At 48.1% G+C, this 22,469-nt stretch overlaps 1 protein-coding gene across 1 annotated transcript; it reads left to right on the plus strand.

The window, feature by feature from the left end:
* The first annotated feature begins 1,010 nt into the window (after positions 1-1,010).
* On the plus strand, positions 1,011-21,001 carry F2r (coagulation factor II thrombin receptor). Its single transcript, XM_052743530.1, has 2 exons — positions 1,011-1,224; positions 17,722-21,001. The coding sequence occupies exons 1-2, from the start codon at positions 1,128-1,130 to the stop codon at positions 18,921-18,923; spliced, it is 1,299 nt and encodes a 432-aa protein (XP_052599490.1). The 5' UTR covers positions 1,011-1,127; the 3' UTR covers positions 18,924-21,001.
* The last annotated feature ends 1,468 nt before the right edge of the window (positions 21,002-22,469 follow it).

A 22,469-nucleotide genomic window follows, 5' to 3' on the forward strand; every position in this document is an offset into this window, starting at 1 on the left:
TCTCTGCCCTGTTTGAGTTCATGTCCTGACATATATGAAAGTGTAACCCTTTCCTCCCCAAGTTGCTTTTGGGCATAGTGTTTCATTGCAACAGTAGAAACCCTAACTCAGACAACTGGGGGTGGGGGTGGGGGGGCTGCAGCTCAGCTCTTTCAGGGGTTCAGCAACCTCTGGCTGGGTACAGGACCATTTTCTGTTTTGTCCTTAAAATTTCCCCTACTAGACACTCTCTAAGCAAAATAAGCTGCGGGCTCCTCGTCGCCAGGCCTCAACCACGACCTCCCTTTTGAGATCTGACGCTGGAATGTAGCCAAGCACAAACCTTAAGGTTCCAGAACGTGGGAGAGACCCTTTAAAATCCCCCAGAGCCGCCCCTCCTCCTCCTGCCCCGCGTCCTTCTGGAAGGAGGCAACCCAAGCATCGCCCACCGCCCAGGGCTTTGGGGCTGCGGCTTGGGTCGCCGGGGAAGGCGGGGTTCGGCCGGCAAGAGCTTAGAGAACCTGCGCGTGAGTCCCTGCGGCCAGGTCCACTCACGTAGAAGACCCGTCTAAGCTCGCAAAATAAAGACATTAAAGAAATATGAAGCACTCTGCCCACACATCTGGGGACACCCTTGTCACTGCAGCATCAACCTTTAAATGCATCTCCCCTAAATTACAAAAAAATACAGAAGTCTCTCGCCAACTTTTAGCTGAACTCCAAACTTGGCGAGCGGCGCGCGCGCACGCCAAGAAGGGGGGCGAGCTGGCGCACCACGACGGGACGGTCCCGGTCTGGCTCCGCGTCCCAGGAGGGTCCCTGAAGTGGCCGCAGGCGCTTTCCGAGGATCCCACGGGACTGAGTCACTCCCGGGCTCGCGGCTCGCCCGCACCGGGGGAATAGGGGGGTTTGAGCCTCTGGCGCGGGGTCCCGCTCGCCTTCCGGAGCGAGGGGCGGCGGGCGCGAGCGGAGGCCGCGAGCACGCGCACAGCCCGCGGGGCCCCGCCCCCACGCCCCCGACCCGCCTCCAAATACTCCTCCTCCGCGCGGCCGCGCAGTCGCCTCCAGTCGCCCGCAGGGTCCGAACGCGCTGCCCCGAAGAAAGCCGGCGACCGCGGGCGCCCCGCCGCGCGGGCAGCCTCGGGACAATGGGGACCATGGGCCCGCGGCGCCTGCTGCTCGTCGCCGCCGGCCTCAGCCTGTGCGGTCCCTTGCTGTCTTCCCGCGTCCCCGCGCGCCAGCCAGGTAAGAGCTTGCCGGCCGGTGCGTGCCGGGGGCCGGGGGTGGGGGGGTTGCTATCAGAAGACAGGTACGCCCGGGTGCAACCCTGCCTCAGTTTCCCCCAAGAGCCAAACAGGCATTTGAGCCGAGATCTAGCGTTTCCCCTAGTCACATCCAGGTAGGGTGTGCCATCAGCCCCTTTCCGCCCCCGTACGGCCGGAGCTCCTTTGGACTCGGATTTGGGGGGGTGCAGCCCGCGGGCCACCGCGGTTTGGATCGGGAGGAGGGGCCCGAGGCTCCGGAGCAGTCTCCGCTGTCGCATCTGTTGTCATTGTCTGGCCTGTTTTGCAAGACCACCTTCAGAAAGACAGGGTCTCGTGATCCGGTGCTTTCGATGTGAAGGGGAACCACTCCCGCTCAAGTTTGCTTTGTTGGAACTCTCCTTCTCTCGCTTGATTTGCAGGGGAGGAAAGGTGATGGAAAAGAAAAATCCATAAGCACACTTAGCGGACAAAAAAAGATTGGCAGCCCCCAGCTCGGCCTAGTACCCGGGAGGTGATGGGGTTTCTGGTTGCGGGTGTGTGTTGGGGGGGAGGGGGGGTGTCTTTGTTATCTGAAACTTGCTCTGGGTCGAGGAAAGGGACCACTCCTCACAATCAGCTCTCCTAGAAACCATCTAGTCTCGGTTTTTCTCAATGGAGTTTCTCATCTGCCGCAAAGAAGTTGCCTGCTTCCAGTACATGAGTTATTGACAGTGTGCTTTTAAGTATCTGTACCTGTTTGACCAAGTAAATTAATTTAGTTAATTTATTTCATCAAATATGTTCTCTCCCCCTTTCTCCAAAGTAGAGGCGTTGCCTGTAGAGTGCTTAATTAGAAAGTGAGGGGAATGGTTTTGAATTTCTTAGTAGGCATACTGTGTTAGAAACCCCTAGCCACGTCTTTCATGCTGAAGAAAATCTAGTGGGTTTTGTTCGGGTTTTTGTTATCGCCGAAAGAATGTGCACTCCCATGCTCGCAAACACCGGGATTAAGAGGTGACAAAGAGTAGGGTGTTTCCTGTTCTCTGTCTTCGCTCAGTGTGGGCTTGAGTGATGCTCATGGGAAAACTCAGACCCCCGACTGGGCCCCCAAGTTTAGCAGCAACTAGCCAGCCTGCCTGCCTGGCGGGTAGCCGTCCTTAATCCTCAGCTGTGGAGGAGAGGTTGAAAAGTGTATGCAGAGATTCGATTTCACGTAACTTCATTTTGGAACAGGCCTTTGAAAATACAGACTTGGAGATCTGGGCAATTCAGAGCATAGGTATACTCAGCCACCCCAGGCAGATCGGTCCTTCCTTAGGGTAGCCCTCATCGAGGATTTGGGGTACCTTTAGGGAGTGAAATCAGAGGCTTTTTCCAGCCTCTTCTTCCTCATGGGAGGGATAGAAGAGCCCCAGAGAGACTACTGAACATGAGTTGGCTAATGTATCCATACTGGGTTCTGGAAGCACTTGATAGGGAGAAAAGAAAGGGGGAGAGAATGAAGAGAGAGAGAAAGGAATGGGGGAGGGAGAAAGGAAGGGAGGGAAGAGGAAGGAAGGAAGGAAGGAAAAGAAATGGGTGCTAAGTGAAGTATTTCACGTACAGCCTTGGGTGAGGAGGGATTCCCACCCATTATTGCTTTCCAGCTTCCCACAATCTCTATGATAAGAAGAGGATTTATCCTCTTTTGCTGATTCTAAAACCGAAGCCCCGAGAGACTGAGTGACCTGCCATCAGGGAATGGTTATAGGAGTGTTCCGCCCACATCTGTCGGGGTGCATGCAGTAAGTGAACTCACAAATAAAATCAACCAAAAGTAAATCTGCTTCTCATTACCACTGCATACCGGCAATTGTAAGCGGTTCCTGTCCTGAAACACTGGGACATCCAGCAGTGTCTCCCCATCCTGTATCTTCTCGCTGCAGGAGTACCTCTGCCCACCTGTCCCCGCTCAGCTGTGGCAGTGTGTGTCTCTCCGTGTAGGCATCTGGTCATTTCCTGCCTTGTCACTTGCATCTGTCTCATCTCTCCTGCCAAGGAGATAAACTTCTGTTTAACACCCCCCCCATGTCCAAAACACACGTCCACTCCACAGATATTTGTTGAATAACTTGCGACTTTGTTAAGCCGTTTACCCCAGTGCAGATGGTTTAGGTTCGGTGACGTGCATCTGTTAAAGAAGCGGAATGGTAAAGGGTAAAGGGTGATGGTTATGAATTTTGTGAGAGAGAGGAGATTTAAAAAAAAAAAGTTTGAGAATAGTTGATGGTAACTGTGGCAAAGTGCATTAGGATTTCAGAGGCCCAGCCTGGTTCCTCGGCAAGAAGTGAGGGGTCCCTGTACAAGAACCCCTTCCCCGCTTCTCTCTAGCACCTTTTTATGCATTCTTCTCTTCACCCAGCCTCTGTGTCGTCCACCAGAACCGTATGCCATGTCACTCCAGGCCAGTTGGCCTTCCTCCCCTTCACAGGCCCCTTTAGGATCCGCTATTCTGTCTGAAGCGCCTGCCCTGGCTGCTCCTAGTTGGGTCTGTCATGTGGACTTACTCTTTTCAGAGCCCAGGATTTGTTTCTTTTCAGAAAATCTCCTTCCCTTTGTCTCCCCTCCCCTCCCCCTCCTTAGTCATCTCTCTTTTGTCCCTGTCAAACTGGAGCTTAGCTGGGTTCTAAGCAAAAGGACCCCAAAATAGTGGGGTTCCCAAAAACCTGGGTTGTTACTCTCCTCTTTTGGGGCCCATGTCCCTTTTCCCTCTAGGGACTCCTGTCTGTCAGTCTGTCTGTGTCTTTTTGTTTGTTTCCCACATCTTATCTCCTTCCCTTTTCTTTCTTTTTGAGACAGAGTTTCTCTGTGTAGTTTGGAGTGAGCCTGTCCTGGATCTCGCTCTGCAGCCCAGAGTGGCCTCGAACTCACAGAGATCCGCCTGCCTCTGCCTCCCGAGTGCTGGGATTGAAGGCGTGCGCCACCACCGCCCGGCTTTATCTCCCTTCTATTATTTCTTCCAGTTGAGATGAGGTCCTCAGGACATATGCAGTCATCCACTCTGAGGTTTGGTGCAATTTCCACTTCCTTTACCTTGTTCCGAAACAGTTACCACCCCATCAAAAATCCTGTGACTCTGTGAGCAGTCAGTCCCTAGTCCCCGCTTCATCTGCCCCCTGACAGCTACCAGTCTCCTTTCTGTATCTGTGGATCTGTCTGTTCCCCGAGTTTCATCATCCACATGTGGCCCTGTGTTTCTGGGATTCCTAAGTTCCCCGGGTCGGCTTCCACTGGGACACCGTCTGAAGACATCATTATCAGGACAGTGTTAGGAACTGGGACACGTGTGTGTTTCCGTGTTGCTAGTGTTAGACTAGCAACTGGACTTTCCAAGGTCAGTCTTCTCTGTTGCCCGGTTTGTGGCTTCTTTTATTCAGCTTTTCCCTCCCTCTTGGTAGACCTGTCAGAGTAACTGACACTCCCTGTGAGCCGGGTGTTTTTCCGGGTTCCCTTCCCCAGGTATGTCCTCTAACAGTGACCTTGTTGTAGTTCTCTGCCAAACCCACTAGAGTGGCCAAGTTGGGGGGTGGGGGGTATGTGCAAACCTGTGCCAGCAAGCCCCAGTGACCACACACACACACACACACACACTCACGAACGCACGCACATACCCAGTACTAGGATAACAGTCATCCACAAGCGCTGCCGTGGGAAGCCAGGTCCTCGTGCTGGGGCAGCAAGCTCCCTTATCCACTGAGCCATCTCTCCAGGCCTGTTTGGTTTTTGAAGCAGGATTTTCTGTGTAGCACAGGCTGGCATTAAACTCACTGTCCTCCTGCCTCAGCCTCCCAAGTGCTACAGTTACAGGCATGCACTACTGTGCCCCGGGTTTTGAAATGAAGGGTTTTATCCTGTATCCTAGGGCATCCTACAAATCCTTTATAACCTTGTGTGCATCATTTGCTTTCAGAAGTAGCTCCACTGTCTTAAATTGCCAGAACTAATCTGTGATTTGCATGTAGAAACAAGTCTGTGTAGCTTTAGGAAATGACATTATAGAATGTGTATTTAAAGTTTGTGACAAGTTGCAAATTGAGTTGTAGAGTACTACAGAAAAGTGGGGTTTTTTTGTTTGTTTGTTTGTTTTTTGCTAACCAGATATAAGGAGAATAAGAAATACATTTTATGCTAGGCACAGTTGGAGTATATACAATAACATTCATGACATCCGTGTTGTATCACACATGCAGAACAAAGTTGGCCCAGAAGCTCTCACCTTTACTGTGTGGTATCCATTCTCTACACTGTCCTAGTTAAAATAAACAGAAACGGACAAACAAAATGCATGGAAGGGTGGAAAGATGTCTCAGTAGTTCAGAGAACACACTGCTCTTGCCAAGGACCTAAATTTGGTTCCCAGCACCTGAATTGGGCAGCTCACAACTGCCTGTGACTGCAGCCCCAGGGGGATTAGATACCTCAGGACTCTGCGGGCAACCACACCCATGTGCACATATCCCACCCCACCCCACATGCACACAGTACACATAATTACAAATAAAATACTTGAAAAACTTACTGGAACCCTACAAATGAATTTCATAGCCACTGCTCAATCTCTACTGGAATTTAAACCTGGAATCGCTGGGACAGTAACTTGTCCCTAAAGAGCAAAGTCAAGGCCTTGCCAGAGGAGCCCTGCTTTCTCAGAAGTACCAGTTATGAGTCTCCTATCTTGTCTAGGACCCATTCATTTCAGTTCAGAATCACTGACTGCAGAAGGACTAGGGTAGAGGAACAGCTGGTGTCTGGGAGGGACTGGGGATCCTGAACAACCTGACTGTAGACCGAGTAGAGTGTAGACCGAGCTTTCCTGGGACAGGAAACTTGGGGATGGTGATTCAGGGCCAGAGAACAGACCAACGGGGATGAGGAAGGTCAGGGAATCATAGTGACTCTCAGGGAGGCCTGTGAGCATCTTCTAACCCCACCTCTGTCTCCTGCCTCCAGGCACCATAGGCAAGAACCCCACAGACTTGTCTGCAAGTCCCTGTGCCTTGGGAATACCATAATGACTTCCTGTAGCTGGCCTGCCTCCAGCTCCTCCTGAAAGCCCCAGGGTGTGCCAGAGAGACAGCCTCCAGGGCATTCTACCTTGAACTCTGCCTTACTGGTTTGTTCTCCCACTGTCCTTAGGTATGCCCCATCCAGAACATCCCTTTAAAGATTTGATCGAAGGGTCCAGGGGTTCAGTAGGTAAGAGTACTTACTGTGCAAGCAGGAAGACCTGAGTTTGAATCCCAAGCATCCAGCCTCAGCATCCAGACAACAGAAATAGACAGACCTTGAGACATCTCCGGCCAGTCAGCCTGCCTAGCCAAACTGGAGAGCTTCCTGTTCATTGAGAGACCCTGTCTCAAAGCAATAAAGCAGAGAGAGCAATAGACAAAGACTGTTGATGCCCGCCTCTAGCCTCTGCATGCACACACGGTTGCACATACACACGTACTCATGTACGTGCACATACATACACACATACAGAAGGTTTGTTTTTCACTGGCCACCTCTGTGGTGTTTCTACTTCCCACGCATGTCTGTGAGGACTGAGTTGTGGACAGGGGTTGGTACCTAAGCCAAAGCCATGAATTCCATTCAGTAAATACCAAACAACAGGAAGACTTTGTCCCCAAAATAAACATAAAACAAATGAAAAAATAAAGGAAAGAATGGTTCATTGAGGTCTAAGGGTATTAAGTCTTGATGCCTGACTATCTAGGCTCAAGCCCTGGCTCTTCCACTTACTAGCTCTGTGGTCTTGAGTTACTTAGCCTCTCTGTGCCGCCATATTGTCATTTATAAAAGAAGGTTATAATGCTTATCTCATAGACATAGTAGGACTACGTGAGATAAAGGCAAGAGACACGGCATCTGGTGTGTTTAGTGGATGTTCAACACATATGAAGGTTTGTGGGTTTTTCTGCCCACATGCCAATTTCTGCATATTCCCCAAAACCTTTAATGTTAATACTAGCCAGGCATGGTGACACAGACTTTTAATCCCAGCACTCTGGAGGCACAAGTATGCAGAGGTTAGTGAGTTTCAGGATAGCCTGGTCTACATAGCAAGTTCCAGGCTAGCCAAGGCTACATAATGAGAACCCCCCCCCCGTCTCAAAATTATAAATAAAACGTGCTAACAGATGATTTCTCCAAATGTAAAACCCATGTTCATAAGAATATTCGAGAACATTCCCCTCCTTCAGAACTAAGACATAAGAAAAACAGAAACAACAGTACTTATATTTGGAGAGATGGCTCAGCAGTTAAGAGTGTGTACTGCTCTTGCAGAGGACCCAGGTTTGGTCCTCAGGAGCCATGTCAGGTGACTCACAACTAGGTCTAGGGAGGGCACCTGCTCATTCACACACACACCCACAGGCACCCAAGAAGATACATACACACGTGCAGGCACACACAAAATTAAAAATAAAACTTTTCTTTTTTTTTTTCTTTTTTTTTTTTTTTTTTGGCTTTTTAAGACAGGGTTTCTCTGTGTAACAGTCCTGGCCAGCTGCCCTAGAACTCGCTCTGTAGACCAGGCTGGCCTCCAGCTCACAGAGATCCACCTGCCTCTGCCTGCCAAGTGCTGGGATTAAAGGTATGCACTACTACCACCCTGCTAAAACAAATCTTTTAAAAACTATTTTATTGTTTTTAAGTAAATGAACTTGTCACTTGTAATTTCTGGTGACAAGTAAGGATCATGAAATAGTTGTTTTGCATTTCACATATTTATCCGTGGCCCATCATCCCACTTGCACATGACCAACCTTATTTTACCTACACCCTCACTGTCCTCCACAAGAGAATTTTAAAGCAAATCCCAGACTGCATCTCACTTCATCCCCCGCACCCCAGACAGGGTTTCTCTGTAACCGCCTTCGCTGTCCTGAAACTCTTTTTGTAGACCAAGGTGGCCTGGAACTCACAGAGATCCACCTGCCTCTGCCTCCCGAGTGCTGGGATTAAAGGCGTGTGCCACCACTGAGCTCTCTAACTTCATTCTAAAATACAGGATGTGAGGATGATCTGGCCGAGAGGAGTCATTAGCCTGAGCATCAATCACCAGGGTTAATTTGTGGGATCTGGATGGCTGGGCAAGTGCCCCCCCCCCCCACTGCTGTGTGTACGTCCCTCCCAAGGCTGCTTCCCTGCTGAACCTCCAAACAAGTTCTCAAGATCTTTCCCTAAACACATGATTTTATTATTAAATAGAAATATAGCCGGGCGGTGGTGGCGCACGCCTTTACTTTAATCCCAGCACTCGGGAGGCAGAGCCAGGTGGATCTCTGTGAGTTCGAGGCCAGCCTGGTCTACAGAGTGAGATCCAGGAAAGGCGCAAAGCTACACAGAGAAACCCTGTCTCGAAGAACCAAAAATATATATATATATATATATATATATATATATATATATATATAAATTTAAGAAGGATATTAAATACACATCCTTAAATACACACCCAGTCCTAGAGATAAGGACTCTTTTTTCCCCCCCATAAATGCAATGTCATCAGAAGAAGGTAGCGAACGATTTCTCCATGTCGTCCACTGTGCAAAGGGTCCACACTTTCCTGGTTGTCTTATAAATGCTATGTGCAAGTCAGGCTGAAGAACTCCACCGCTGCTCTTACCTCTACACTGCAGTCTTGCAGCTGTAACTGCTCCTACCTCCTGTCAGTCCTGGGGACCAAACCCAGGAACATAGTAACTTCACCCCTCCTAATTGCTGTTTATTTGACAAAGAAGCTGGCGGTCTGTCTTGAAGGCTGATGGGCTGCAGCTTGATCAGGCTCCTCACACACAGACACTCTGGATCATCTCCATCATCATTTATGTTATGATCAAAGCCATCTTTTCTGGCCAGTGGGAGGCCACAGAGGTATTCAAGGTCGTGTTGTACATTTCCTACTCCAGATCTGAAGGAGGGCATTTCTCTAGGGGGCCTGGCTCTTGCCATGGGAAAGTGGTGTTTGTTTGAGTTGGAGGGAGTGGCGCATTCTGGAGAGGCTGTGATGTTTTACTTGACAGTCTGTTTCTGCCATGCTTCTCTTTTAGCATTCTCCTCCCCTGTCATTCCACTGAGCCTGTGACATGCAGGTCACAGTTGACCTGCTCTGTATGGGAATGTGGATAAGATCCCCAGACTTCAGCATAGCGCGTGAGCCCTGGAGCAGAACACTGAGTCACAGTGGAGACCCTGGCGTGGTATAAATCCCAGTATTAAAGGGACAGTGAATGGTTGTCTAGTCACTCCTCTGCTTCCAGCCAGATCTCAGCAAAGTCAAAAGAGCATTGCCTTGCCGGGCGGTGGTGGCACACGCCTTTAATCCCAGCACTCGGGAGGCAGAGCCAGGCGGATCTCTGTGAGTTCGAGGCCAGCCTGGGCTACCAAGTGAGTCCTAGGAAAGGCGCAAAGCTACACAGAGAAACCCTGTCTCGAAAAACCAAAAAAAAAAAAAAAGAGCATTGCCTGATGCTAATTTTAGGTCTCCGGGTTAGTCTGCGTTTAAGCCAGTTAGCAATATACTGTATTCAGCATCAAAACCAAAGCCCAGGGTGTTGGTGAACGCCTGTAATCCCGGCACTTAAGAGGTGAACACTGGAGGATTGGGAGTTCAAGGCCAACTTCAGCTACATAGTAGCCTAGGCTACATGAGTCCTTGTCTCAAAACTGTGAAAATAATGTCAGAACCAATCGGGGGTTTAGAGGGACCTTCATTAAGTAAAACTTAGCAAGAAATATAAGAACCAGGTTTGGACCTGTGCTGTTCTCTCTGTGAAACCAGAACTTTTTTTTGATGTGATTGTAGCTTAACAGTAAAAGGCAGGGTGAGTGAACAGCTTTGGCCAGCTCAGAGACACTTCCCCTTTGGCATCTGAGACATGCTGGGACTGTCAGAAAATCGAGGTGAGCAAGCTCAAATTCCAATTCCAGTGTGAGGGTCTTGAGCATCTTGGAAGAATCGCTACCTTGCCTAAATCGTGTTACAGTAACGCTGCTGATACACACTTTTTAAAAATACTTTATCTGGGGTTCGGGATTTAGCTCAGTGGTAGAGCGCTTGCCTAGCAAGCACAAGACCCTGGGTTTGGTCCTCAGCTCCAGAAAAGAAAAAAAACAAAAACAAAAAAACTTTATCTGGCATTCATTAACTTCATAAAAACTAGCATATCAAATCTAAGGTGGGAAGGAAGGGTAGTGCCTTGAGCAGTGATATTTAGTCGAGGGATTATGCATTCTTCCCCGTTCCAGACTGTAAATACCATGTGTTTCCCAGGGTATAGTGTTCCTGTGATAAATACTGGGCTGCTGACAAAGGACATACGGGGCGGGGGGGTGGGCACACGTCAGAAAACAGTATCAGCAAAGCCGCTAAGCCCAGAGACCAAGGGACAACATTCCATCCACTCAGTTAAAGAGTGACTTCAAGTCGTGTCCCTCTTCAGGTGTCATGTGGGTTCCTATGGTGTGTGTGTCGGGGCCAAGGGGGCGGGGGTGGGGGGTGGGGTGGGGTGGGCATGTTTGTGTCCACCTGCCTCCCTTCTCCGCATCCCCAGAAACCCTCCATCCATCCAGGCTCATGGAACTGCACATCAAGGCATTTCCTTTGTGTCCATGCTCAGTAGTGGGAGTGCTGAATCACACGGTGATTCTGGTTTTAGGGTTTTTTTTTTTTTTTTGAGATGTTCTACGCCACCTTCTCCTTCCTACTCCAGCTGGTGTCCAGGGTTCCCACCTTCTCCACATTCTCGCTGACACGTGGAATCTTTCATTCTTCGTCAGTCATCCTAAGGAAAGTGAAGTGATCACTCACAGTAGTTTTCTGTGACAATTTCCTGACAATTTGTAATGCTAAGCATTTTATTACATACCTTTTGGGCGTTTTTTGCATTATCTTTGGAGAAATGTCTTACTTAATTTCTGTTGCCTTTTTTTTTTTTAAAGCAACTTGTTTTCTTGCTAATGAGTGACTTGAGTGCTAAGATGCTTTGGACAAGAATCGCTTATAAGATAGGGTGTGTGATTTGTAGTATTGTCTCCCTTCTCAAAGTTTTCTCTCACTGCTGATGGTACCTTTGCTGTCCCGGGCTTTTGTTTTGATTCCGGTATCTATCCGCCTTTGTTGCCCATGACTTTGGGTCAGATCCATGGAGTTTTCACTCTGTATTTGCTTCTTAGAGTTGCATAGTTTCGGGTCTTTGGGTCTTGAGTCCAGTTTGAGTCCAGCTTTTCTATATGGAGATAAGGGGAAAGGGACTTTTATTTTATTCATGTTCTATGTGGATGGGGGTTTTACCTGCATGCATGTCTGTATACTACATGTGTATAGTGCCTGTGGAGGCCAGAAGAGGACGTTGGGTTGCCTGTACCTGGAGCTAAAGATGGTGGTGAGCCACCTTACAGGGGCTGAGAATCGAACCCCTGTCTCTGGAAGAGCAGCCAGTGCTCCTAATGGCTGAACTGTCCCTTCAACCCCAGTTTAATTTTATCTAAAAGATTAGATTAGAGCTAATAGACCCTCCCAGTTCTTTTTGCTCATTGTGTTCTCCTCTCCCACCCCCTTTTTGGTATTTTTGAAACAAGGTCTCACTTTGTAACCAGGATGACTTATATAGCAGCCCAGGTTGGCCTGAAATTTTCAGTTCCCCTGGTCCAGTCTCCCAAGTGCTGGTATTATATATATCTGCTACCATGCCCAGCTGCCCAATCATTATTATTTTTTGGAATTATTGTTATTGGTGCAGGGAATAAAACCCTGGGCTTTCTACATGCTAGGCAAATGTTCTGTCACTGACCTAGAAGTCCAGCCTCTTAATTCTTTTGAATTATTTGAATCATTTGAGATTGTATTCTGGACATTGTGCTGTGAAGACTCTGGATTCTGTTACATTCCTTAGCAGAGTATTGATTATTAGTGCTTTGCATTAGCAGTCAATTTAAATATTATTCCAGTTTGGTGTTGTTTTGTTTTGTGGGTTTTTGTTGTTGTTGTTTTTGTTTTTTTTGTTTTTTGAGACAAGGTCTCACTGTATAGCCTTGCCTGTCCTATAACTCATCAAGTAGCCCAGGCTGTCCTTGAACTCACAGAGATCTGCCTGCCTCTGACTCATGAGTGCTGAGATTAAAGGTGTGGACCACTATGCCCAGTTTCTTTTTTCTTTTTTTAAGACAGGGTCCACTGTATAATCCAGGCTGGCCTTGGACTCACGGCCCTTCCACCTTCAGGCTTCCAAGCCTTGGGATTGTGGGTGAATATTACTACCATGTTGGGTTGTTTTCCTTGGTGGTAGTGGTGGTGGTTGGGAGTTTTGTTTTCTGTTTATCTTTAGCAGAAATTGTCTGTATCTACCTTATGAGCATGACTTGCGTTGCCCAAAACCTTCAGCAGAGCTTGGGTGTGGTGGCATATGCCTTGTGTCCCTGCACTTGGAAGGCAGAGGCAGGTAGATTTCTATGAGTTTGGGGCCAGCCTGGTCTGCATAGCAAGTTCCAAGCCAGCTAAGGCTAAAAAGGGCGACCCTGTCTCAAAAAGAAAAAAGCCTAGAGCAGAATTCGCGCTGGAATTTGGACTCCTTTCCTAAGACTTTCCTTCCTGACATTCTTTCCCAGTGACTGTGGGACTTGTGACCAGTCAGCTATGTATTGCAGCCTCCTCCTTTGTGTATTTATTTGCTAGGGGTTAGGGGATGCGGTAAACTTGGGAGGCTAAATGAGAACGCCCAGAGTGTCGGAGAAAGCGTGCTTAGGCTTTGGGCTGGTATCCAAAAGAAGAGAGGACAGGAGAAGGAAAAGTTACAGTTGGAGTTAGAACTCAGGGAAGTGGTAGGTTCGGTGACACTGCTGGCTAGCAGAGCGCTGTAAACATCTGCACCACTGCATAGCAGGTCTGTAAACGGCTGCACCACTGCCTAGCAGAAGGTCTGTAAATGGATGCACCACTGCATAGCAGAAGGTCTGTAAATGGATGCACCACTGCATAGCAGAAGGTCTGTAAATGGCTGCACCCCTGCCTAGCAGAAGGTCTGTAAATGGCTGCACCACTGCATAGCAGAAGGTCTGTAAATGGATGCATCACTGCATAGCAGAAGGTCTGTAAATGGATGCATCACTGCATAGCAGAAGGTCTGTAAATGGATGCACCACTGCATAGCAGAAGGTCTGTAAATGGATGCATCACTGCATAGCACAAGGACTGTAAATGGATGCACCACTGCAGAGCATCAGGGAGGGCTTCTGGGAAGGGTAAGAACATCATCTCACTAAAGGGATAATTATTCCTCCTGTCTCTTTAGCATGTCTTTCAGCTTTCCTGGGACGTGGTCTCCTGCCCCGCCTGGTGATTGACAGGCCCAGGTGGATTAACACTTCAGGGACGAGGCGATAGTAGGTCATCTTTTCATCTTAGGAGCAGATCAGGATGTCATCTCCACTCAGGGCCAGAGGTAGAACTCCAATCCCTTTCTTTTAACCAGGAAACAGTAGCTTTCCCTTAATGGGCTTCAACAAAGCCCTGAACCTGCACCTTTTTATATAGTTTTTTAAAATCTTGGGCCTTGTGGGGGGACGGGAATTAGGATGTTTCCTGTTTTGGTGTTAGCCAGGAAGAAAGGAGGTGGGGTCCAAAAATCGATGGTGCGAGAGTGGGCCATTCTAAGTGGCTTCCAGGGTGAGTAATCCCTCTCAATATTTAAGATCATTAGGAGATGGGCTGGACCTAGGACTTATAAGGGTTTAGGATCTCCACTCCCAATGACTTTCAGGCCTTGGAAGGTGATAAGGGAGCTCAGCTAGATAGTGTTGGACTGCAGGAGGACCATGTGAGGGCCGATCATCTGTAGAGGGGGGGAGATGAAATTAAGACAGCAGTTGAGTACACATGATCTAGAGATTAATAGACTACTACCAGGATTATAACAGATAAAACCCATCTCCACCAAGAAAACTCAGAGATCGATCCCAGAGCTCTTCACCAGAAGCAGTGGTGGTGCCTTGGACTGGAGGTCCAGTCACCCGTGCATGGACAGTTTCTAGGCATCTGTGTAAAAAGAGAAAGAGAGACAGCAAATCCAGACCAGGGACAGATGCCCTGAACACGTCTGCCATGTGTGGCCTGAAGCAAGGACAAAACTTGTCCACGGAGAACCGAGAACATTACCAGCTCTGACCAAGGACAAAAGATGATTGTCCTTGTCCCCAAAACTGCCCACCAGTTTCCTGCCTGCTGCCCCCCTCAGCCATTCCAGCAGTGAACACCGAAGTGCCCTCCCTGCTGTGTATGCGACACGTCAGTCACTAAGTGCCTGGTGTTGGTTGTGTCCTACTCTTTGGGGGGGCCCGCCACCCAGCTACCAAATAAATCACACACGGAGGCTTATTCTTAATTATGAATGCCTGGCCTTAGCTTGGCTTAGTTTCTTGCCAGCTTTCCTTAACTTATCCCATCTGCTTTTTACCTCTGGGCTTTTCCTTTTCTCTAACTTCTGTAAATCTTACTCTTACTCCGTGGCTCTCTGTGTAGCTAGGTGGCTGGCCCCTGGGTCCTCCTCCTTCTCTGGCTGCTAGATCTTAGATCTCTCCTCCCAGTTTTCGCCTTCTGTTTATACTCTCTGCCTGCCAGCCCCGTCTATCCTTTCTCCTGCCCTGCTATTGGCCAGTTCTTTATTAGACCATCAGGTGTTGTAGACAGGCACAGTAACACAGCTTCCCAGAGTTAAACAAATGCAGCATAAACAAAAGTAACACACCTTAAAATCGTCTACTACAAGTGCCTGTGGGGTCAAGGCGGTTTCCCTCACACCACCCCGTCTATCCTCTGGCAGATTCTCCAGGGGTTACCAGCCATGAATCTTCTCACTTATTTTAATTCTGACATCATCTACCTGGAGGTAGAATCAGAGCTCTAGGTTTAAGGACTCAGCCCCATGTCTGAGGTCTGTCCTGAGCCTGGACCTCTAGAACCCCGACCAAACAGGCTGTGTGTTAGGGGTTCCCATGATTTCTACTCAGATTCTATAATCTGCTAGAGCAGCCAGCTCCAGGAATCCAGAGGAAAACTTCACCTGTGCTTCCCATTGATCATAAGTGACATTACAGAAGATGCTAATATAAATAAATGACCAGGTGGAGAAAATGCACAGGGCAAGGTGTGCAGGAGGGGCAGGAGCTCCCCTCCCCTGACCACTGTCCAGCCAGGCTTTCATGTGACCAGCCTGGTTCTGCAACTATCTACAGGCCACTAACCAGTGGTCAGATTATTAGCATACAAAAGATATTCTTATCCTGGAGATTCCAAGAATCTCAAGCTCGGATGCCGGGAAATGGGACAAAGGACAAGTACGTAGTACTCCAGGTTATCACAGACACTGGCTTTGGATCTCTCTCAAACTAACAATCATTTGCGTGCAAGGTGGGGGTGGGGGTGGGTGATAACCATCCTTTCCTCCAAGACCCACCCTTCCCTTCCTGTGCCTTCTATTGTCTTGTGATCCCGAGTACCTTCTGGTCATTGATGGGGCATGGCAGGGAAGTACAGTAGAGCCTATAGCTTTATTCTAAGAGGGTCGTCTCTCCAGGACCCTACATAGCTGTGCAGAAGCAGAACTCACTGCTGTGTTAAATTGTGTCTCTCGGAGAGTGTGTTTTCAAGAAGGTTCCTGTTGTGGAATATTCCTTTATACTGTGTGAGGATGTGTCACTGTGATTGGTTTAATAAAGAGCTGAATGACCAATAGCCAGACAGAAAGAGGTTAGGCAGGACTTTTGGGGACAGAGAGCTCTGGGAAGAAGGAGGAGTTGCCAGCCCAACACAGAGGAAACAAGACATGCAGGAGAAGTAAAAGCCACAAATTATGTGGCAACACATTGATGAATAGAACGGGTTAATTTAAGTTATAAGAGCCAGTGGGACAAGCCTAAGCTATAGGCCAAGCTTTTATAATTAATAATAAGTCTCCATGTCATTTTTTTGTGAGCTGATGGCCCAAAGAAAAATGTGTCCACTGAAGAAAATAAAACCAAGTCTGAAAATCTACTGCACTTCTCCAGGTTTAAGGTTTAACTCCTGCAACATCTCTGAGAGGCATGTCCAGCCTTGGCCACCAGCACCCCCAAGGATCAGAGACCTTGTCCCATTCCTCTGTGGTTCTTGTTTGCGCTTCTCAGCTCCCCAACACCCAACAGATGTAGGATTTTAGCAAAGCTCTTTGCAAGGACAAGCCTGTGGTCTGACCGGGCCCATCACTTTTCTCTGACGAACATTTCACGTGGGTAATTTTGATGGATGACTGGGGTAAGAACATGTGTCTAGCTGAGCCTTTATTTTGACATCTGGTTGATACTCCAAAGACTCTGGTGGGCAGGTATGCACCCTGAGGCAGATAGCATTCTAGGATAAGGTCGTGGCTAGGTGTAGGTGGCCAAGCACATCTGCTGCTAGACTGACCTGCTGGGCAAGGAGGCAAAGTGATGACTGAGTGACAGGTGCCTCCTGGTTACGTAAGATAACCTGAGGGCCTCTGGACCTAGACAGGAAAGACATTTAGGACATCCTACTTTGTGAGCAAACTGAAAAGAGGAAAACTACTGCCATGTGGACCTTGGTCATCCAGTTGGGGAGCCTTGGGTCCTACTCTGGATGGCCCTCATTCTGTGGGGGATTTCTCTTTGCTTTCTATGTGGATTTTCCCTCTGGGAGAGGTGGGTTTCTCAGGATGGCTCAAACTAGCTGGGGAAGGACAGAGAAGTCACAGAAGCTGGAGGTGAGCAGTGTGTACAGATGGTGAGGTATGCAACAGGGAAGAAAGCTCCGTTTGAGGGATGGTCAAAGGGCTGAGTGGATACGGGCACTTGCCACCAAGCCTGACCGCCAGAGTTGAATCCCCTGGGTCCACATGGCAGAAGGAAAGAAGCAACTCTCCCTCCCCCTCCACCATGGCATGCCTGCTCTCTCCTTCCACACAAACTAAAATGTAGAGGAAAGCATCATTTGATCTTCCGTGGCAAGTGAGGTCTGCAAAGTAGATACACCTGTGTGATCATTCATTCACTTTTTTTTTTTGGTTTGGTTTTTCGAGACAGGGTTTCTCTGTGTAGCTTTGGCGCCTGTCCTGGAATTCACTCTGTAGCCCAGACTGGCCTCGAACAAACAGAGATCCACCTGCCTCTGCCTCCCGGGTGCTGGGATTAAAGACATGTGCCACCACCACCTGGCTTTCATTCATTCACCTTTGTCCTCTGTAGGGGCAGAGAATTAGGAGTTGGCTTGTATCCAAGCAGAATGTTGCACCGCACTCTAAGATAGGAGCATATTCACTGACCAAGTCCTTAGTCCATCTGCGCATGACCTGAACCTAACCATCTGCTCCCTGGGAAGGATGACAAAAAGCAGACAGGTGTACCCTCTACTTGCCTCGTTTGCCTGTTTATCTCACTCACTCCTTCCATTTTTCTTTTTCAGAATCCGAGAGGACAGATGTCACTCTGAACCCCCGCTCGTTTCTTCTCAGGAATCCCAGTGAAAACGTGTTTGAGCAGGTGCCCCTGGGGGAGGACGAGGAGGAGAAAAATGAAAGTGTGTTGCCTGAGGGCAGGGCAATCTACTTCAATAAGAGCCGCTCTCCTCCCCCATCACCTGCTCCCTTCATCTCCGAAGATGCCTCGGGATACCTGACCAGCCCCTGGCTGACGCTCTTTATCCCCTCGGTCTACACCTTTGTGTTCGTGGTCAGCCTTCCCCTGAACATCCTGGCCATCGCCGTGTTCGTCTTGAAGATGAAGGTCAAGAAGCCGGCCGTGGTGTACATGCTGCACCTGGCCATGGCCGACGTGCTGTTTGTGTCCGTGCTCCCCTTCAAGATCAGCTACTACTTTTCCGGCAGTGATTGGCAGTTCGGGTCTGGAATGTGCCGCTTCGCCACTGCGGCGTTTTATTGTAACATGTATGCCTCCATCATGCTCATGACCATCATAAGCATTGACCGGTTCCTGGCCGTCGTGTACCCCATCCAGTCCCTGTCCTGGCGCACTCTCGGCCGCGCTAACTTCACTTGCCTGGTCATTTGGGTGATGGCCGTCATGGGGGTGGTGCCTCTCCTCCTCAAGGAGCAGACCACCCGGGTTCCGGGGCTCAACATCACCACCTGCCACGATGTCCTCAACGAGACCCTGCTACAGGGCTTTTACTCCTACTACTTCTCAGCCTTCTCCACTGTCTTCTTTCTGGTGCCGTTGATCATTTCCACGGTCTGCTACGCGTCCATCATTCGGTGCCTGAGCGCCTCCGCGGTTGCCAACCGGAGCAAGAAGTCCCGGGCTTTGTTCCTCTCTGCCGCTGTGTTCTGCATCTTCATCGTCTGCTTTGGACCCACCAACATCCTCCTCATCATGCACTACCTGCTCCTCGCTGACAACCCCGCCACAGAGACGGCCTACTTTGCTTACCTGCTCTGCGTCTGTGTGAGCAGCGTGAGCTGCTGCATCGACCCCTTGATTTACTACTACGCCTCCTCTGAGTGCCAGAGGCACCTCTACGGCATCTTGTGCTGCAGAGAAAGCTCCGATCCCAACAGTTACAACAGCACCGGCCAGCTGATGCCCAGTAAAATGGACACCTGCTCTAGTCACCTGAGTAACAGCATCTACAAAAAGCTGTTGGCTTAGGGGGAAAAGGGCTGCTGGAAGGTTACACAGAACAAGGTCGGAAAAGCGGACAGCCCGGGGATCCCGTTAGTCTCTGGGAGAGAACTATATTTACTTCACCACCTAAAGCAACCAATGTCTAATTTGCATGCCTACTTCTTGCAAGTGCTGTCAAGCATAATTACCAGGAAGGTAATGGGCACCAGAGATAGAGATTTCCAAGGTTGCCAGTGCTGCGATAGTAACTGACTGTCACTTCTTATATGTCTAGGTGACTTAAATATATAGGTGGTATGCACACACATATTTGCAATGCATTATAAAATCAGCGCTTGACACTTTCTTGTTTATTCCCCAGCAATTACTATGGAAATAATCTGATTCTCTTACTTAATAAACAAAGTCTGGTTTGGTGGATGTTAGCACTGAACAGCTGAAGGTATCTGATCATAGGAAGGGGTCCATAGTTTAGACTTCACATGGCTTTTGCCCAAATGTATTTTTTTTCCAATGATTTGATGGTAATGTTTGAGCATTAGAAGGATGAAACAGTAATATCTGTGTAGGGGAAGGTCTTGTGCTCTTCATCTTGAACATATCATAGTTGAAGAATTACCAAAGCAGTTGGAAAGCCCATGTTGATAGGGGTAGCGTTTTTACAATTTATGTACTGAATACATGGATCAAGACTGAGCATGAGACCCACCGGGTCATAAGAAACCTTTCAAAGCAGCCAAGCCTGGTAACTAGGCACAACCATCTCCAGGGAGGCCTCTGAGCAGCAGATACATACCCGTTCAGTTGTGCCTCCCAGAGAACAGAGATGGGGACCACCAGGGCCAGTCCCTTCCTCCTAGGCTTCCCATTAGCTGTGAGTTGACTGTATCTGTTAGAAATTGGTAAGGTAGGATATGACATGTTGGGAAGCAATAACTACGAAAGTCGTCTGCACAGCTGAGGAGCAGAGAAAGGTGTGTTTACATCCAGCAGCTGTCCTGCAAGGCTGGCTCTTGCACAGACATACCCATGTGTCCTGGGCACTGATGGATTCTGGGCCTGCAGACTGACTGACTGCAGGACATTAACTGAGTCCTGCCTTTGCTAAAGCAAAGCAGATAGCTGACATGTAGTCGATATGATGTATGCACCATAAAAACACCGTTGTACATAGAAGTGTGTTCAGCCAGATGTCACCAAGCATATTTCACATAAGCAAGGCCTAATAGCTAAACAACCTTGGAGATCTGAGTTTCTGCTTCCAGTAGCAATAGTTAAATATAAAAACACAGTATAAGATGTATATTTTTAAGAAATAAACCCTTCAGTCTACAATAATTAGACACTATTTATTTACAAATGTTTTATTAAAAATTACTCAACTCAGCCACACACCTTTAATCCCAGCACTCAGGAGGCGGAGGTAGGCAGATCTCTGTGAGTTTGAGGCCAGCCTGGTCTACATGATGACTTCCAGGCCATCTAGGGCTACATAGTGAGACCTTGGCTCAAAACAATAACAGCAAAACAAAACAAAAAAACACACATTTTTAAAAAGCAAGAAAACACAAAGTTTTACTTAAGTTCAGTTTTAAGCAATATATAGGTCAGTCTGGTTTTTTAAAAAAAGGGAAGAAAATGAACTTGAGATTGAAATGTAGGAAAATTGTCCTGTATTTTTTCTTAAGAGTTAATTAAATTATTTTAAAAGCATTTTTTAATGACACAGTGACTAATAAGCATATAAAATCTTCATGGCTTTGACAAAGTAATTTGAAAATTAATTTGAAATAGATACTTTTCCTGATTTAAGAAATATCTTGACTTTTAAGCAAATAAAAGAGAGTAGAAAGGGTAAATGTTTATTTAAGAGAACAAAATATTTCCAAATATTGTAGAATAGCGTCCATGAAAGTCCTGTAATTGTACTGTTAACTCGGTTATCGTATTGATTAATCTAGATCATTTACTTGCTGTTGTGTGTTCTGTGACTTAATATAACTATTATTACTGTACTTGTGAACTTTGATGTCACTGTTTTGTGTTCACTCTTTTTTTTAATATTGTATAACATATTAATAAACATGAAAACGTGCTTGGTATCTCTCTGGACTAGGTTATTGTTGTGAGCCCTGGCGGGATAGCGCATCAAACACTCCTTAGTGTTTTCCGCCACCAAGTCAAAAATAACATTGTTTTGAGGAAATGGAACATCCATTTGGCTGTTGAATACATAGTTGGAAATTTTTAGGTTGTGTTTCATGTGGAGAAATTAGAGAAGCAGCGTGTCCTTGAGGAAGCCCTGAGTTTCAGAAGCCAGTGGAAAGCATTAAGCATACCTTGTGAGCCTGCCTTTTCCATTCTGAGGCCTGGGGCTTCCGCACACAGCTTATCTTCCCAAAGGGTTGTATGAAAATGAAGGAGCACATTACACACATGCATGAAACCCTCCAACCATAAGTAAAGGGAAGGACTGTCTCCAACAGTGGTCACCAGTATCGTTAGTGCTTTGTGTTGAACCTTTCAACGTTACTAGACCAACGGTGCACGGGAGAAATTGGCCCCAGGATGGCTCAAGATGGCTTGAGCTTTCTATAGAAGAAGCAGGTAAGTGAGTCGTGGTCTGAGGATAGAGAGACCAGTAAGGTCAATCTCAGAGACACCTGTGAGGTCAAAACTAACTGGGAACACTAGGAAGATGTCTCTTTGACCTTTCCTGAGTGTACAGCTGAGTTTCCCAGAGGCTGCTTGTCATGTGATAGTAGTCACTGACCTCTGAGGCAGACAGCAAAATGTCATCCGTTAAAGGGATTTTGTTACAAAAAAATACAGACATGGGGGCGTCCGGGCTAGAGAGATGGCTCAGAGGTTAAGGGCACTTGGTGCTCTTACAGAGGACCTGGGCTCAGTTCCCAGCACCCACACCGTGGCTCACAGCCATCTGTAATTCCAGTTCCAGGGGACCCAGCACTCTTCTGTCCTCTGAGTCTGTTACCCTGGGGACTCAGTGGGCACTGGATGCTGCTTTTCCAGAAACTCGTGGGAAAACAGAGGTCGGGTTCAGCGGCATCTTGGATTTCAGATCAGACAGCACTTGCGGAGTGTTTCTCCCCAGGTGGCTGCCTGTTTGTTCCTTAAGGAAGTGACTCATAGCCAGTAGAGAAATAAGCCTCAAAAGCTGCATCCACAGTAGCCTGAAGCCTGGGTTTGGGGTCAGGGCAGGCCTGGCCATCTAATGACTTCAGCATAGACTGTAGTAGCAGTAGCTTTTTAAGGTACTGCTGGGTGACCCACTCAGGGAGCTGAGGGCACCACCAGCAGGGACACCGTCCACACTGCTGCACAGTGAGGGGATGACAGTTGCTTAGCTATACTTTGTTTCCTTTCTCATCCTGAGACACCTAGTTATTCTTGACCGGCTGAGGTGGTGAGCACAACTCCCCAGAAAAAGAACGAGACAAGTGTATCCCTTCCATTGAGTTTTAGATATTTTTGTAGTGCTGAGGAATTAAACCTAGAGGCTCACACATGACAGGCAAGCTCTTTTCCACCCAGTTACATCCACAGACA

Source organism: Peromyscus californicus, unplaced genomic scaffold (assembly GCF_007827085.1).
Source record: "Peromyscus californicus insignis strain IS unplaced genomic scaffold, ASM782708v3 Scaffold_18__1_contigs__length_77618521, whole genome shotgun sequence".
Taxonomy (NCBI): domain Eukaryota; kingdom Metazoa; phylum Chordata; class Mammalia; order Rodentia; family Cricetidae; genus Peromyscus; species Peromyscus californicus.